At 34.6% G+C, this 17470-nt stretch overlaps 1 protein-coding gene across 3 annotated transcripts in view; it reads left to right on the top strand.

Moving 5' to 3' along the window:
* Nucleotides 1–17470, top strand: part of NKAIN3 (sodium/potassium transporting ATPase interacting 3) — a 374764-nt gene that overhangs the window by 340080 nt on the left and 17214 nt on the right. For 2 of the 3 annotated variants that reach the window (XM_032181232.1, XM_032181233.1), the window contains exon 5: nucleotides 7780–7840. In XM_032181232.1, the coding sequence (XP_032037123.1) occupies nucleotides 7780–7840 (61 nt within the window). Of the gene's footprint in view, nucleotides 1–7779; nucleotides 7889–17470 lie in introns of all 3 variants that reach the window. The other variant, XM_032181235.1, reaches the window with a different exon arrangement.

The following is a 17470-nucleotide window of genomic DNA, read 5'->3' on the forward strand; positions in this document are numbered from 1 at the left end:
TCATGTGATAGACAACCAAGTCAATAGGATTATTGCTTGGGGCGTTTTTCTTTCTCTTGTATGTCTCAAGGACAAATGTTCCCAGATTCCTTCTGTTGGTGTAACTCATCTAGAGCAGCTGTTCCCTAACCTCATCTGTGAGAGATGCTCTGACAATGTTATCTCTGGGATACCAGAGTATCTAGATGAAATTCTATAAACTAAATTATACAGAGGTCTGGATTAAGGAGTCTGATCCAAATTCTCCAGCTGTCTGTTCTAAGAACATATGATATTTTTTCTAAAGGTCCTGTAATGAAAACAAAGTAAGGAGAATAAGCTGCAAGTAAGATAAACACTTGAGAGGGAGAGAGGGAAGTAATACAAAATGCTCTCAGTTGTTTTTCTCAACCCTAACCAAGCTGGGACACACATTGGCAACATAGCACTGTTCCCTCTTAACTGGTCTTTTTGGCAAACGAGCAATAGGGTTAGTTTTATATTTAAGATGCTGGAGAAATAAATTTCCAGATCAAATGCATATCATAATGCTTCTGATCTTGGCTTGGGAGAATTAGATTGTCAAATACAATTTTTATTTTAAAGATGAAGGGCCCCCACAGAGACCAGGAAAAGAGAAGAGCAGATACTGTGCAGGACTTCAAAAAGCAGAGTAACTAACAGGCATAGTCTTTTCCAGCATGCTGTTCTCCCCTTGTAGTGCTAGGTAGATGGCATTTGAGAGGAGTTATCTCCTGCAGTATTAGCCAACAACAACCTTTATGTACATTTGAAGAACACATGTTTATTTTAGGATCTCTGCTCACTTGTTTCTCCCCTGTCAATATAAAGTTAAAGGACCCATCAACTCCTCTCACCAACTTTTAGAGTGCTTAATCCATTTTAAGTCCTATCTGAGTTGGAGCCTCTGGGAGAGCTCTCCACTACAACTCTAAATAGCACAGTTGGACCAGACTGGCTCTGGGTCATGCAGTTGAAATTGTTAGACAATGCCCCTGATACCTGGATTTTATTCAAATCAAATCCAATAGTTTTTAGGAATATTAAGTAAATAGTGTACTTCAGAACTTACTGCTATACTATGTTTTCTGGAGATACTTCTAGCTGTTGGTCTACTTTTATGTTTTTAGATTGCTTAATACTCTAAGGTTGGGACTTATATACTAAATTGGTGTGCATTTCAACATTTAGTTCTAGACAAAGAAAATAGAACTTGGAAACTGTTTCTGTAATTCAAAAATTGCATTGTTTTGAAATTATGTATAATTATAATATAGTGTAAAACTATTGTTATAGTGTATCATCAAGCATTTAATTAATTATAGTATATAATCAAGCATTTATATTGAATAATTATATATATAATTATAAAACTGGATAACTATATACAATAGTATACATTATATAGTCACGCAGTTATAGTGCATACTTATTATTAAACTACAGCTGTATACGTTGTTACCCTTGATCCTAATTCCTCTTCTGCAAATTGCATTTTTTGATATCTGTTGTCATTGCTGTGGAATATGTGGAGCTATAAATTCTTCATGCTTGATAATCTCAGACATATTGCTATCTTACTAACTCACATATACACACACATCCTAGGATAATATCCTGCTTCTCTTATGCATAGAATCATAGAATCACAGAGTGGTTTGTGTTGGCAGGAATCGTAAAGATTACTTAATTCCACCCCCCCTGCCATGGGAAGGGACACCTCCCACCATACCAGGTTGCCCAAAGCCCTATCCAACCTGGCCTTGAACACTTCCAGGGATGGGGCATCCACAGCTTCTCTGTGCAACCTGTTCCAGTGCCTCACCACCCTCTGAGTGAAGAATTTCTTCCTAATATCTAATCTAAACCTTTTAGTTTAACACTATTCCCACCTGTCCTATCACTACACTCCCTGACAAAGAGTCAGGGAGTCCCCAGCTTTTTTAGTGGGACAAAAAGTCCCCAGCTTTTCTGTAGCCTCCCTGTAGCTACTGGAAGGCCTCTGTAAGGTCTCCCCAGAGCCTTCTCTTCTCCAGGCTGAACAACTCCAACTATCTTAGCCTGTTTTTGTAGAAGTGCTCCAGCCCTCTGAATTCTCACATTCTGGTTTAATGCTTTACTAATGCATTACTAAATTAGCCAATAGTGAAATATCTCACAGAAAATGGGACTTGTATTTATAAGGTTCTCAAGCACCACTTCTCAAGCACCGCACAGATAGACAAGAAATAATGATTTTTAGCTGTCAAGAGCAACAAATGAAATCAAGATAAATCCATATTCAATGAGATGACCTGAATGTATTGGGAGTGTACAAGGAAGAACTTGAAGTAGGGTTGTCATATCTTTTTGATTGGATGAATCTTCCAAAACTAGTTTACCTATAATAACCTGTACATTCTCTGAGAGCCAGGCTACCAGCCTATTTGGATGGTCCCGTCTTCTTGTAATGAGATCTCTATAAAACTCTGGGTAGTAGCTTAACAGTGATAAGTGTCCTGTTGTACATCTGATCTTGAAGATCAACCTGATAGCCTAGAGCACTGCTTCATGTAATCTTAAATACCCAGTATACTCTGATATATCTCTTTTGAACTAGAGGAACTGCAGTGTGTGAACGAGATAGTAAAGTAATCACATACTGAGACAGTAGATTTTAAGGCCACAGCTGCTGATGATGATAAAGCCAGGTAAAATGATTTAAATCAAAATTATTTAAATAACCAATTTTAATAAAAAAATATTTCAGTCTGCAGTTCATAACCTTGATTTAAATAAACACTTTTAATTTTATTTTGCATTTGTCCTTGCTTTTCTAAGGAAAGGTTAATACACATTAACTGTTAACTATTAAAATACATTAATTTACAAGTAAATATACATTTTACACCCAGTTTGTTTCTTCTTTTTAATAGGATATATTATAACAATATTCATTTATTAAAGCAATTAAGACACAGCATATATTTGCTGAGATGATTAGGTTTTTAAATTTCTTACATGTTTTCACAGCTTCTTACAGTTAATGATGAACAATTATGTAATACAATTTCACTTCTATTAAACGAGGTATTTATATTTCATGCAGATGTCCATATCTCAAGCTTAGAGATTTTAGTTAGACTAAAGCATTTATGTCCTCTAGAGACTATACTGCCTGCATAGGGAAAAAATAACAGTCTAGTATTTCTACCTAAGAGTATCAGGAGAAAAGAAATTACGTATAAAATGTCCTCATAATAACATCATATTAACGTACCTATGTTCCACTATTAAGAAATCCCTTTGTGCACTCCACATCAAAGTCCTTGTCAACTTAAACAAGGTGACAATTGTTACCCACACCCTGATCACTGTGATGTGGGGAATATGAGCAATGTTTATCAGCTAGTCATTGGAGAAATATGACTTTTTGTACCAAAATATTGTTGGTTTCATAGAAGCACTCAGTGTCTCATATCCAACCATGGCCAATGTTTGACTCTTCTGAGGGTTATTTTATTTTTCTGAAAGATAGACTAGATGCTGTCAGGGGTCTCAATACCTGCTTAGATTCTAACGTTCCACTTTGGAATCTAAATTGCTGTCTGGATCAAGCCCTAGGTTCCCATTTATACACCTCTCATTGCTAGCGATATTTGATGCTTTGGACATCCTGTTCCAACCACTTCATTTGTCCCCTTGAATGATTACTGAAATACAAGATAAGAAAATTAAATATCTTTCGGGTCATTTGCATCATGGTTTCTTTAGTTATCAGGGAACACACATTTATGTCTATCACTTGGTGCCCGGCCAATAGCCAACATTTCCAATGTCAAGAAACCAGGCAGTTCGCATCAATCAGCTCACTGCAAATTGGCAATTAATGTGATGGCTGGATGGGTTCACATGAGCATAACGTTATTAATTAAACAGCAGCTGGGTTAATCAAGATAGCAAAAGTAATTTGTTGGAATAAATATTTTATTAGTGTGTCCATCAATAAAGCAAAAGAAGAGGTTTTAATTAATTCATTTATAAAAATATTCACACTGTGGTGGCTGTAGCTCTGTTTAAGGATCTGAAAAGAGATCTAAACTGCAGAAGGTTATATTCCCACTTCATCACTTCCTACTAATTGTACTGTAGATATCAGTTACCCAGCTATAATTACAAGTATGTTAGTTACAAGCCAAATATTGCTGTCCACCACTGATCACCTATACCTAACAACTAATGTCAAAGGGCTCTTTTCTCTCTTTGTTGTTGTATTCTTTCAGAAATATGCATTCTACCTTTTGATTACAGACAGTTGTTTTTGAAATATGGTGGATTTTTATACTTCCCACTGTGATTAAAGACCTGATTTTTCCTTTTCCTCCAAAAAAAAAACAAAAACAAAAACAAAAACAAAAACAAAAAAAAAAAAAAAAAAAAAAAAAAAAACAAAAAAACAAAAAAAAAAACACTGAGCATGGCTAAATATATTTTTTTTAATTCTCTAGGTATTAATTGATAATCAGGTTGAGGAAAGTCTATCTTTTAAACCAGTATATGCCATAAACATAATATGTAATATCGATTTTTGTCTGATTGAGGAATATTTATCTACTAATGCTAAGAAATAAAAAGAAATACTAAGAAGCAGAAAGAGATGGCTGATTCTTCAAGAATAAGGCCATAAATAAGACAAAGACATTACAACAGCATGTTTCAAACTCTAAAGGCAGTAGCAAAAGGTTTACTTTAAGATCTACTGAAAGAGCAAGATGTAAGCTGTTATGACTGCTAAAACAATCAGGTTTGCCAAACCTCATACTTTTTTGGAGGGAAGACCTCCCAGAGTATTTTTCCCTGTAGCTTTCTTCTTTGTGTCAAGTAGGTTGTTACCTATGAGAGTGGAAATCTCTTCCTGTGCTGGGAGGATGAGAGGTGGAAATAGCATTCTCACCAAGTTTGAGTACAAAAAAATTACAAAATACAGAATTGGATAACGGTAAATAATTCTAAATCATTGAGCTTCCTTCACAAACATTCAACCCACAAAGACTGTGGGCTGAACTGTCACTCCTATTTCCAATGCTCTGTCTGTACCGCCATTCTTTGCTCACATCAGGAAGAAGAGGTAATGTTTTCAGGGTGCTCTGAAGCTCAGCAAATTTAGGATTTACTGCTGAAGGCAGAGGGTGAGGACACCCAATCATCAGCTTTAGCTAGCCTACACCATGGGGTAGCCAGACAGCAAAGGGTGATGCACAGATAAAAACGTGGTCTTTTCTGTAGTCAGATTCCAAATACTGTTATGGGAATGGTGCGGAAGAACTGCAGAAGTTGGAGCCTATATCTAGAATGATAACAGTACACATTATATAGCACAAAAAATATGTGCTTCCTGCAAGATATTCCACAAAGCAAGAGGTCACCCCCAATCCAGGGCTCATGCCAAGCTGCACTGCCAACTTGCTGGGCATCATTGCTGCGATGCCTGTGACCACTTGCAATTCCCTTCATATCCAGTCTCTTATGTATGCTTAACTCTACTTAATCGTGGCCTATAGTCTTCAAATGTTGTATGATATAGCTAGTAACCTCATCTAGAGGCATAAAAGAGGGAGAATTACTAGGACAGGTCCATTTAAAATTGTCTAATCTGTTTTATTGATTTTTTGATTTTTCTTTTTTCTTTTTTTTTTTTTTTTTTGATACCACGTTTTACATGAATTGTTATTGTCCTGAAAAGCTGTACTACAATTCATTTTTATTGTGTTCATTATTTATTCAGCAGCTTTTCTCTTCCAAATATTTCAGTCACATACTTAGGGAGAAGAAACAAACCCAAGTGACTTGTCTAGTCAAATCTCACACTGTCAGTGCTGACCTGGAAATACTGTAAATAAGCAGATAAGCAGGTGACATTTCCTCTTGAAAAGCCACTCATTTTCTGGTTTGTTTGTTTGTTTGTTTGTTTTGTATGATACTTAATGCAACAGCAGTTTAATCTATGTGTAATGTTTGGGTGGCACAAGCAATATACCTCAAATATAATATGATTTTTTTTTTATCCCTTGAAAGCCTTTATATAATCGTGCTTCAGTTAACCTATGTGAAAGACACTTCGATCCAATACCCACCTGATAAAGGCTGTGACAATTTCTCCCAGTAAATATGACTCCCAAAAAAGCTAAGGAAGCTGCAGCTTGCTCAAAGCGAGAGGAAAGCTGGATTAGACTTACTGGCTCATTTTCCCAAAACATCGGTGAGGTGAATGCCCAAGAGAGGAAGCTGGCAGGACTGGGCTGCAACGCTGTGACAGCTCTCATTCACACAGAACTTGGCCTGGGTGTACTGAAGCTTAATTCTCCATGGGGAAGATTAATCCCTTGGAGGAGGATTAAGCTGCAGTGAACTGAGGCCACTTTATTTCTGAATGGAAAAGGCCACACAGGGATTTAATGTGCTTTATCTTACATGCATTGATTTCACAGCTTTAGTTAATTCATCTTAACTTCCCTGAATTCTCTTGTGTGGACAAGCTTTTTGTCTGCAGAGAGGATCTTGGAGCTGCTTGTAAAGCTCCTGGTATAGCTCAAGAAGAAAGCAGGTTGGAATGATTTCTGTGCCAGTGAAGGAGCTTATACCTGTCTAGATGCTATTAAATTACCTCCTTCTCAGATGGTCGATCCATGACACCCTTAAAGGAACTATTTTAATTAGAATTTTTTTTGAATGGATCAGACAAAAAGATTTAAAAAAAAAAAAAAAAACACTAATCTCTAGGTTATTTTAGAAATCTTTCATGAACAGCCTCTTCAAGGCTTTCAGATAGCACAAATTGTGTACAGCTGCACAAACAATATTTTCTCAAGCATGGACATGTCTGGGCAGTGCAGTTTATTATGTTTTCTTTCCCAGTGGAATTTTCTTCATCTTTGGTGATGGTAGTAAGAAAATATTTTGTCTGTATTAAAAGCTAATGAGCAGAGTGTCTATTCCCTGGTCCTAAGATTTTAATCCATTCCTCTCAGTTGCACAAGTGACACAGATCTGGACAGGGAAGAAAGTTCTTATGGGAGCTCCTGTTAAAATAATGGCATGATTTTGCTGGTGTTGTCCTCTGAGGAAATGCGTCTGCTCTTTTCATGCATAGTGAATGTGGTTTGCAGATAGGTCCTTCTGATAAGGTGTTTCCTAATGCAGATGAATCATAACACAACTTTACTGTTTAGCTAAATTATGGTTTTTCACATATCAAATTAAACTTTGGCCAAGCAGTCCTTCACTGGATCACTTTATGTAAGACAAATGACATCTCTTGTGGATTCTGTAATACCTTTACTATAACGTAATTCTATAGCACTCAGTAAATATTTTATCTTTTTTATATCTTAATTAGGTTCTTAGGGGGCCCTCAGCAATGAATGTTGACTGAGCCTCATGAGCACAGAAGTATTCAACAAACAAAGAAATGTACATAGTAGCTAAAGATCAAGATCCAAGCACTTTCTAACATGATGTTCAGACCTAATGTTTTGTAGTAGCATTCATCAGTGATGATCTCAGTGGGGCTAGAAAAGAGAAAAAGATCTTAAAATATAATGTAATGTGCAAAAAAAGAGAAAGTCTCTTTAATTTAGCTGTTTGTGACCACTTGCTCTGAAATTTACATATAAATTCAGGAAATGGAAGCAAATATTTTCTAAATATAGCTGTAATACCTGTATTTATATAGCATTGTAATAAAAGCTTAATAAGTGTTCAGAGTGTTCTAATGATTGCTTTTCCTTTTCTTTCATGCAGCTGATTGGATTTGTGTATGCCTGTTACGTGATCAGTATTTTCATGGAGGAAGAGGACAGCTGTAAGTACTGATACACACCTATCCATCTCTGGAGCTACAGTACCTGGGGTGAGACTTAGTCTTGCATTAACTACCAAGATGAAGAACAAAGTTTGTAAAAATGGCAGAATATGACAGTCATGTACACAACAAATTTTGCTCAAACCCATACTTACACTGTAGTATTTAGGTACTACAAGTGTCAGGATTATACTTATTGAACTTGTTTGTAGGGATCTGTGAACCAGTCATACTGCTGAAAAGGATGTGATCCATGCTGCATATATACATGAGTTTTTCTATATGTATATTTAAATTTGAACCAAAGCTTCTGAAGACATTTAGTCTGTTTTTCCAAATGACAGTTTTATCGGCAGTAAAGTTAATGCAGATGACAGGTCAAGCCATTTACAGTGTACTGTATTACTCTCATCAATAATTAGATAGACCTATTCAGCACTTAAAAGTAACTAGACCACACATCAGAAATGTTGACTCCATGTTGTTAACATGCTTTTATCAAGAAAACACTTATATACATACCCATATATTGTTCAGAGTTTGAAAATGTGAATATCTTTTAAAAAGCATTTATCAAAAACAATTAAATGGTCTTTGGAAAAATATGAATATGTTGAATGCTTTGGTAGGAAGCTGTGTGAAAAGTGACTGTGAGAACTGCCTAACAAACTTGCTATAAGCACATGACTATCATAAGTATTCTTAAAAACAGTAGTGAAACTGCAATGATATTGAATGAGCAAACAGGAGCAAGCAGAAGAACAAAATTATTTAAAATAAAAGGATGTGTTTGTGTCAGTTACCTCCTCTCATATGTAAGGAATTAAGCAGTATACCTGCCTTTAGGGAAAAAAAAAAAAAAAAAAAAAAAAAAAAAAAAAACAACAACAACAACAACAAAAAACACCTTTATAGCTATAGGATAAATAATATGCAACCAAATATTTATTCCTAAAGTTTTACTCATAAATCTTAACATAGTTGTTTTGTTTCTGCATAGAATAGCACCAGTGGGTGAGATAAATAGAGTACAAAAAAATAACTCATGTCTTAAGAAAGTATTTGGTAATATCTTGAAAATCTTATTGAAAACATAATTCAGGTAATTCATGGCTGTGATGGAAAAACAGACTTTTTGACTGAAAACAGTGTGAATATATTTTTCCACTGTTACAAACAATACTGTGTTCAGTTCTCCATCCTAATGTGACAGTTATTAGCGTCAAATCTATTTTCATGCTTTCATTTAGGTTTCTAATAGCAAGTAAATATAGCAAAGAAATTCTCAGATAATATTTAGTGGGAGGAAGTCATTAAATTGTTGTACACATTGTTCATTTTGAAAAGGCTAAAGGAACCTGGAGCAGTAAATGAGAAATATGAACACTTGGAGAAGCAACATAAAATGTAGGTCTTAAGGAGGAGCAGAAGCCTAAACAACGCTCCCTTAGAAAGCTACGAAGTGCTGATTAGTCAGGAACTGGTAGTATAGGATAGCTCCAAAGGTGAGGGTGGCAGCAAGATATACGAGATGTGGACTAAAGACTACAGAGAAACGGAGAGACAAATGTTCTTTTCATACAGCTGTGGTGAGTCATGACAGAATCTAAGGCTTCGTATTGATGTCGGGAAACTTTGTGTATGAGACAACTGCTAACAAAATGTAATGGGGAGGCTTCATTAAATGATCAGGAAGTCTGGCAAACTCATAAGAAAGACACAGGCTACAGTACTTTTAGAAAAGCAATGCTGCCTGTATGTGCACGCACGCATACAGACACAGATATCTATATCTGTGTCTATATCTAGACACAGATATCTATACTTTACTTTTTCCATAGGTGTTTTATATATTTTGTTTGTTTGTTTAGTCCTTCATAGTGTGCTTCACATATCAGTGTTTAGGTATGCGTGAAAGAAATACAAAACTCAGACCAAAGAATATAGCATATTCTTGGAAAATACCATCACCTGATAAAGAGTATAAGCAGTTTACATTTGGGGCCCCACAAGAGGGTTATTGTCAAGGTAATGGCCTTATTCACTTACAAAATGCATTTACCCCAGACCCTCTATCCTCTGACTGTTGAGTCACCATCTTCTGAGAGTTTCATGCTGTATGATATCAACGGAAATTTAAATCAATGAGAATGGACAATTGACTTATTTATTAAACAATAAAGCATATCAAATGCTAATGAGATAACAGTACCTAAAATCTTTCATTAGGATTGTGTCAGTTTCCCATTTTCACTTGTATGATTATAATCTTCCAGATTCTTGTGTGAATATATTATTATTATTATTATTATTATTATTATTATTATTATTATTATTATTAAGCAGAGGATTGTCTGGGACAGAGAAAAAAAAGCTGTGTGCTGGAAGTGGAGCAAACAGCAGAACATCTAGGAGGTTTAACAACCAGTGGAGTGAAATAATTTCTAGTTTGTTGGTTTTTAATATATATTTTTCTAAGATCCCGAATCCAGTCAGAAGCAACTAAATAGCTCTTTAGTAACTCACTTTGGGCTGATTTGTGTCTTAATGCCTATTTGTGTTTTAGAATCCTTAATTTTTATAGATAAATACATTAAAGACAAATGTTAATTCATTGATATTAATTCCACAGCTATGTTTTAAATGAGGAAACATCCATGCAAGGCACAGTGGGAAAATTATTTGGTTTGCTAACTAGAGAGCATAAAAATGAATAGGGCTTATTCTGGAAAAATTCATATTGTTAACTTGCAGCATAATGAACAAAATTTATTTAAAAGAGAAGTACAGTGGTGCTTCAAAATAGTCAAGTTTAAACTATTTAATGATTACATTAGGATAAAAGTTCAAGAAACTGTAATGAAAGAGCAATTTTACGCATTTTAATATGGTGCAACAGGTTCCTTTCTTAGGTAAATGCAGCTATCATAGTTTTGCAGTAGTTTGCATATAAGAAATCCTCAGCCATCTGAGAGTCACAGCCTCCTTAATTAAATACATTCTGCAATATTCAGTGCATCAAGTTAACCCCAGTTCTTGGTCTGAAACCTGTCAGGCAGACTTAAAAATTAATAATAGCTGCCTGTTTAGCCTCTGTGCAGTGCTTAAATGGATTTTGAGGCTGACATTTTGGCTGATGGACACTTCTCTGAACAGTAATAATGCTTGAAGAAACATTTATTTCCAGCTATTGCTCACCTTTACCTACATTCCAGACTGTAGTTAACTTTTACTTAGAAAGAAGATGATAGCAGGTCAAAAGGAATAAAAAAGAAGACATGTAAAAGGCACGCTGCTGTAGTGGGGTTAATACCTTCCATCATTCATCCTAATGAAAAAGTCTATTTATATCTCTTCCTTTCATTTTTTCATTTCTATCTTTGTAGATCTATCAATCTATATAAGCCCTTTTGAAGGAACAGAATAAGTGAAATCCGTAATCATAAAAGCCTGTCACTATCCTGTTTGTGAATCATTTTCTCCAAAAAATGAACTCAGAATCTTGTTACCACCCTGTCAGAGTTACAGAATGGTTTTAATAAAGTGGAGTCTGGAGACTAGGCAAAATAAAAATGTTAAAAATGTTTTTAAATTTATAAATATTTTCCGGACTTTCTTTGAGAAACAATAGCATTATTGCTGCTAAATATTATTTCATAAATATGACATTGACACATCTCAAAAGTGATAGTTCTGTACTGTATGTGAGTATGTAAAGTGGAAGCTGAATTGCATATAAATTGCATAAGGAAAAAGACATGAAAATAGAGAGGAAGATTTATGACAAACCTACAATCGCTCTTTCACCATTCATTATAAAAACAAGACTGAAATATCAAAAGGTCAATCCAAGGAAGTTCAAGCCTCTTTTGTACATAAATGAAAATAAGAAAAAGGGCTTCCATTCATCATAAAGAAAAGTTTTATTCAACAAATGAAACCACAAGAACAAAGTTAACAAAAAAAAAAAAAAATGGTTTTTGTTTTTCTCTCCCCTGAACCAGTTGTTTTTAGATCTCTGCTGTATTTCAGAACAGAAGACAATAACCTGCTTTTTAAAAAGGAAGAGTTTCCCCTATACTGCGCTATCTATAGGAACCTCCACGTGCTATCATTAGACAAAAATTAAGTAAACCAAATTATTAACAACACTGAAAAACTACCACAATGCTTTATCTGACATATGGCATTACATTTATGCACATCATTGAGCATCTGTTGTCAGTAATCTAATGCAAGATAATTTTTTATTTGCTTTTAATTTTTGTAGTTACACAGGAGGTCCAGCAGTGATAAATTTCTTATAAATATGCTATGTTTTGCAAAAGGAATGAAGAGCTATCATAGTAGCTAATAGTAGTAACATATCCATATGTCTGTGTGATTACCTTTATGTATAAATATACATGTTTACTTAACTAAGCAGTATTTGGGAATCCACTACTAATATCTTTACATCAATTGCAATTTCCAATATGGTTGAGTCCATTTAACTCCTAAAAATATATGATTTTTATAATAAAACAGTTAACTTAAAAGATGACCAACAAAGAGGATACTGCGTTAAACTTCTATTGGGCATTACCAGATTTAAACATCCCCAGATGACGACTATCTTAAACTATCTCACTGAAAATGAGTACTTGTGAAACTTTCCAAACAGTAGCCAAAGATCATCATTGAGTTTTAGCACTCACCACTTTATTAGGCCATAATGACTTTAGGTATTGAAACAAAATGTGCTGTTACTGACCAGCAGATGAATATGCTTGACACAGACTTTTTAAATGACGGTAAGTTTTGCTTCCTGGCTCTCAAACAGCACTATAGCTTCCAGGTTGAGAGTATTCTCCTGGGTTTTGCATATCTGCAAAATGACAATCAGTATTTTTGGAAGGCTTGAAAAGAAATTTGCATCTGCTCATCTGGAAGAATGACGCAAAATCACAGAATTTGGTGTACCAGTTCTGGTAAGACAATGGCTGCTGTCATTACCTTGTAGATGCCCACTATAAAACAGAGAAGAGAAGCAGGTGACATACGATCAGAAATACCACCATAAGTATCCAGGAGGCTCCCTCAGCTCAGTGGTGGCCCAGGACAACCCCACCAAAAATTTAATGGAGCCAAATGTCAGCTTCCAGCTTCCACAAGAGAGGCCTGTCCAGTTGGGAGTTTACTGACTAGATGCAGACTCACCTCTTTGCTATCATGCTTACTCCACTTTCTCCCGTACAGTAAATATACAGGATAAACCTATTATTGCAACAATATTCCATGGTCTTACAGTCCTGTTAGTGTCTTCCTATATATCATTAGCCTTAATGTGTGAATTGACTGAAAATGCATGTTCAGTCCTATTTTGAACTGATATAGTGAATTCTGAAATATTTAATGAAGGAGCAAATACATATGGCACATTATACTATTTAAATTAACACTACATTCTTTTCTTTTCTTACTTTTTTTTTTTTTTTTTTTTACATTACTTTATTATACAATTGCCTGAACAAGCATTTGTTCTTGTTCCTATGGAAATAAGCACATAGATATAATTCAGAAAAACAAAAGTAAAACCTCTGAAGTAGCATAAAATAAAAACTGTTAAACAATATAAATGCTGAAGACCAGAAGAAATCTTGATCCTAGTTAAGTCAGTGGCAAAATAAATAAATAAATACATAAATTACAGTGGAGGCGTGATTCCCCCTTCTTTATTCTGCTATAAAACTGTAGATGAATAATCCATTTCAGGAAAACAACTAAGAACAAAACACCCATTCCATCCTCTGCTTTTACAGTCCTCTAGCAAAATGTACAAAATAGTCTTTGTTTCCAGATGTAATCTTCATGGACTGTTACAGAACACCTTGTTCTAGCTGAGAGATGGTCTTTAAATAATAGATAGTGCACAATATATAGAAGGGGAAGTCATGGCTCTGGAATATTCTAGCAGCAGCAAAACTTATCTGCCTGAAAGTATCATAAATTTAATGTGGAATGTAACATGTAAGGTTTATCCAAGTTGGGTGTAGATGAAGTATGAGAGAGTAGCAACATCTAAAAGACATATAAATGAATTCAGTTTTTCATTGATAAAGCATAGCCTGCTATAATATGCGAATCACATAACTTGAAGAAATTCTCCCTGAGTTTCTGTACCACTTGAACAAAATATTTTAATACATCTTCAGTAAAGAACTCATTTTTTACTGTAGGGTTGCCTCTAATTTCCTCTGCCATCACCAAGTTTAATTATGCATTAAACTCTGACTATCTTTTCTGGCATAGGTATGAAGATGATAGTCTAGATACTATTTTCATGCTAGCCAGCAGCTTATTTATTTTTCATTAAAGGATAGGGGTAAATCACTCATTATAAGAGTCCTCCAGTGCCTATCCACAATTCTTCCTATAAATATGAAATGGATTTTTTTTTTCCTGAAATTCAGTAGTAAACTATCACTTTATCACTTTATCACAAAGAATTTTTGTTGAATTTTTGTTGAATATTCCACAGAATATTAATAGATGAGAGCAGTAGCATATATGTGTGTGTGTGTGTATATATATATATATATATACACATATTATATATATATATATATATTATATATATATATATAATGTTTAAATGGGCCTTCATTTAAACATTTAGAAATATTTTTATGGAAAGCAAAATATTTTTGATTTATTTTTTGCAGGGCATACTAACATATTTCTCTGAACAGAGAAATGTGTCAGAACACTACCAGGGCATATATGGGCCAATTCTGACCTTTATGAATAAATAGATAAACATATATATATGTAGGTGAATGTGTATATGTGTATGAATGTGTGTGTGTATTGATATATATATATCACACACATATTTTGTTCCAAACATAGGTAAATACAAACTCCCCTTAGCCTTTAGTTGGTTTCCAGACTGATAACTAGAAAGGACAGCATTTAAAGGCTAGTTCATTACTACCTTATAATTTCCTGTTTTGCAAATGTAATTAACGTCAAACATTTCTGTTGTTGATTCTTAGCGATATGGTTTAGTGGAGAACTTGTTAGTGCTAGGTCAGAGGTTGGACTCAATGATCTTGAGGTCTCTTCCAGCCTAGACAATTCTGTGATTCTGTGATTCTGAATACTATATACCATACCCCAGGTATATATATACATAGATTAATATATACCTAAAAGACAATTTGCTTCAAATAGGTATATAATTATAATAATGCATTTTTCCTTTTACACCTTCCTTTAAGATTTCTTGGTTTACTACTGTAATAAATAATATTCTTACTAAAATGGAAATACAATTTCAATTTAGAGGCAATATATTGTACACTGACAGCTCGTTGACATTTCTTAGGTCCATTCCTTGGTCCCCAAATACTCACAGTATGCCCTTTTTTTTAAACTAGCAGATTTGATTCAAGCTTCTACTTAGCTAATTCAATATTGATTTAATTTTAGTCTCCACCTTCCACCTCCTTGGCCTTTCTGTTTAAATTAGATCTGCTTTTAAATGGATGCCATCTCAACCTTCTGTTGCCAGCACCTTAGCCTTTTCACTTAAATTGCATCTATTGTTAAATCAATCTTACTCCAGCATCCAGCATCCCTCTCCTGAGCTTTCCACTTGACATCACATACAGGCCTAAGTGGTGCCTGCTCCTGCCCCTAGCTTTCACCCAGCTTCTCCATTAAAATTAAATCTCTTTCCAAATCCATTTTCCACTTCCAGTTGCAACCTTCTTACTTTTTCATTTCTAAATGGCAACAGCTTTGTGTCTGTTTTAATTTGTAGAGCTTGAAAGGAAACTTTTCAGACTCCTGTACTTCCCTATAAATACCATCTCTTCCAAGTCTTAAGATACAGGTAGATGGGTTCTTCCAGTTTCTGGGCCTCAGCTTAAATAAGATCCATTTCATTGTTTTTGTTGCCTGAGTGGGAATTTCCCTTAGGCTAGTTACCACATCATACCTAAGAGATCTATATTGTAACAGCTTTAATTCATGTTTTTAGTGTGAGATGTGTAAGCATGGAATTAGTGGTGGGCCTGTGTTATGGAGGTGGCATACCAAGTCAAAGAGGATACACATTTAATGAGGCCCTACACCAGCAGGGAGCTGGCCATAAATTATCTTGGTAATACACTGGTAAGAAATCTGGGGATTCAGTGAGCTGAACAGTTACAATTGAGACAAATATATAACTGCTTCCCGTTATAAATATCTCAATGTGTTTGACAGGCTCAGAAGGCTCAGAAGGATGAACTGGCTTTTTAGGTGGTCAGAATTCTCAATGTCTTTTCCTTTATGCCTACGTCTGGTCTGAGAGAGTGACACTGAAGTTTCATCTTATAAGAAAGAAATGTCCTCCCTTTTTCTTCCTTGCAGACAATAACCTCAAAAATGAACAGATCCATATTGACCAGATGAGAGAAGAGACTGTCACTAAATTTCCCTGAAGCTGAGATTTATATTCAATTCCTGTCTATCAATACTAAGCTTTGAAATCCAGTATTAAAAAAAAAAAAAAAAAAAAAAAAAAAAAAAAGGGTAAAAAGGAAATAAAAAAAAATAATAAAAAAAAAAAAAAGCCAAAGCTGCTCATTTCTTGTTTTGATATACTATGGGTCCCATTGCATGTAATGTTTCCCAATGTATATATGAACATGATTGCCTTACAGACCACTTGAACAATTACTTTGCAAAGGAGCTACAGTACAAATTCTAAGAGGTGGCTAACCAGCACAACTCAGTGAAATACATTAAATCAAGCTATGTCACAGTTACAGTCAGGTAATTTTGGAAGATAATGTGTTTGGTAATGTTCTTTCCCCAAGTATAGCAAAGTTAAACAAATAAGAATTAGTTATCCATAATTGTAGCTGTCTCAGTTCTAAATCTAGTAAACCTAAAGACAACCAGCATGTTTAACCAAGATAGGTCGTAATTTTTTTCTTGGAAAAGGAAGGGATACCAATGTTGATTAATGACAATATCAAAGCAAGAGAAAGACCCATACAAATAAGGCATCACAAAGATTTGTTAGAAGAACCACAAAGAAAAACAACATATTAAAATATTTTTTGCAAATCCTTTTTTTTTTTTTTAATCCTATTGATTTTTACTGTAATTTATTATTTAGTTCTGTGTACTGAGTCTCTGATGCCATCAGGCTTTCAACCCTTCATAAAATAATCCTTCTAACTTCCTCCTATTTGTAAGCCATGAATTGTTGTCTATATTTTGTACTTTTCAAATTTTTTTAGTTGTAGTATTTCAATAGTCCTAATTTTCAGGATACAAAAGAAGCGGGATTTATAACAAGAGATGTTGTCTTATTAAATCTGTTGATTTAGCTAATACAGTTTTCCAGTTGGGTCTGCTGGTCATAAAAAGTATCACCTCTCCATAGAAAACTTACTTTTCAAGAATAGAATAGAATAGAATTGAATTGAATTGAATAGCATAGCATAGTATAGCATAGCTCAGTTTGAAGGGACCTTCAGCAATCATTGCGTCCAACTGCTTGACCATTTATTTCATGACTAACCAAAAATTAAAGCATATTATATAATTAAAACATATATTGTTCAAATGTCTCTTGAACACTGACAGACA

The sequence above is a fragment of the Aythya fuligula genome, chromosome 2 (assembly GCF_009819795.1).
Source record: "Aythya fuligula isolate bAytFul2 chromosome 2, bAytFul2.pri, whole genome shotgun sequence".
Taxonomy (NCBI): Eukaryota; Metazoa; Chordata; class Aves; order Anseriformes; family Anatidae; genus Aythya; species Aythya fuligula.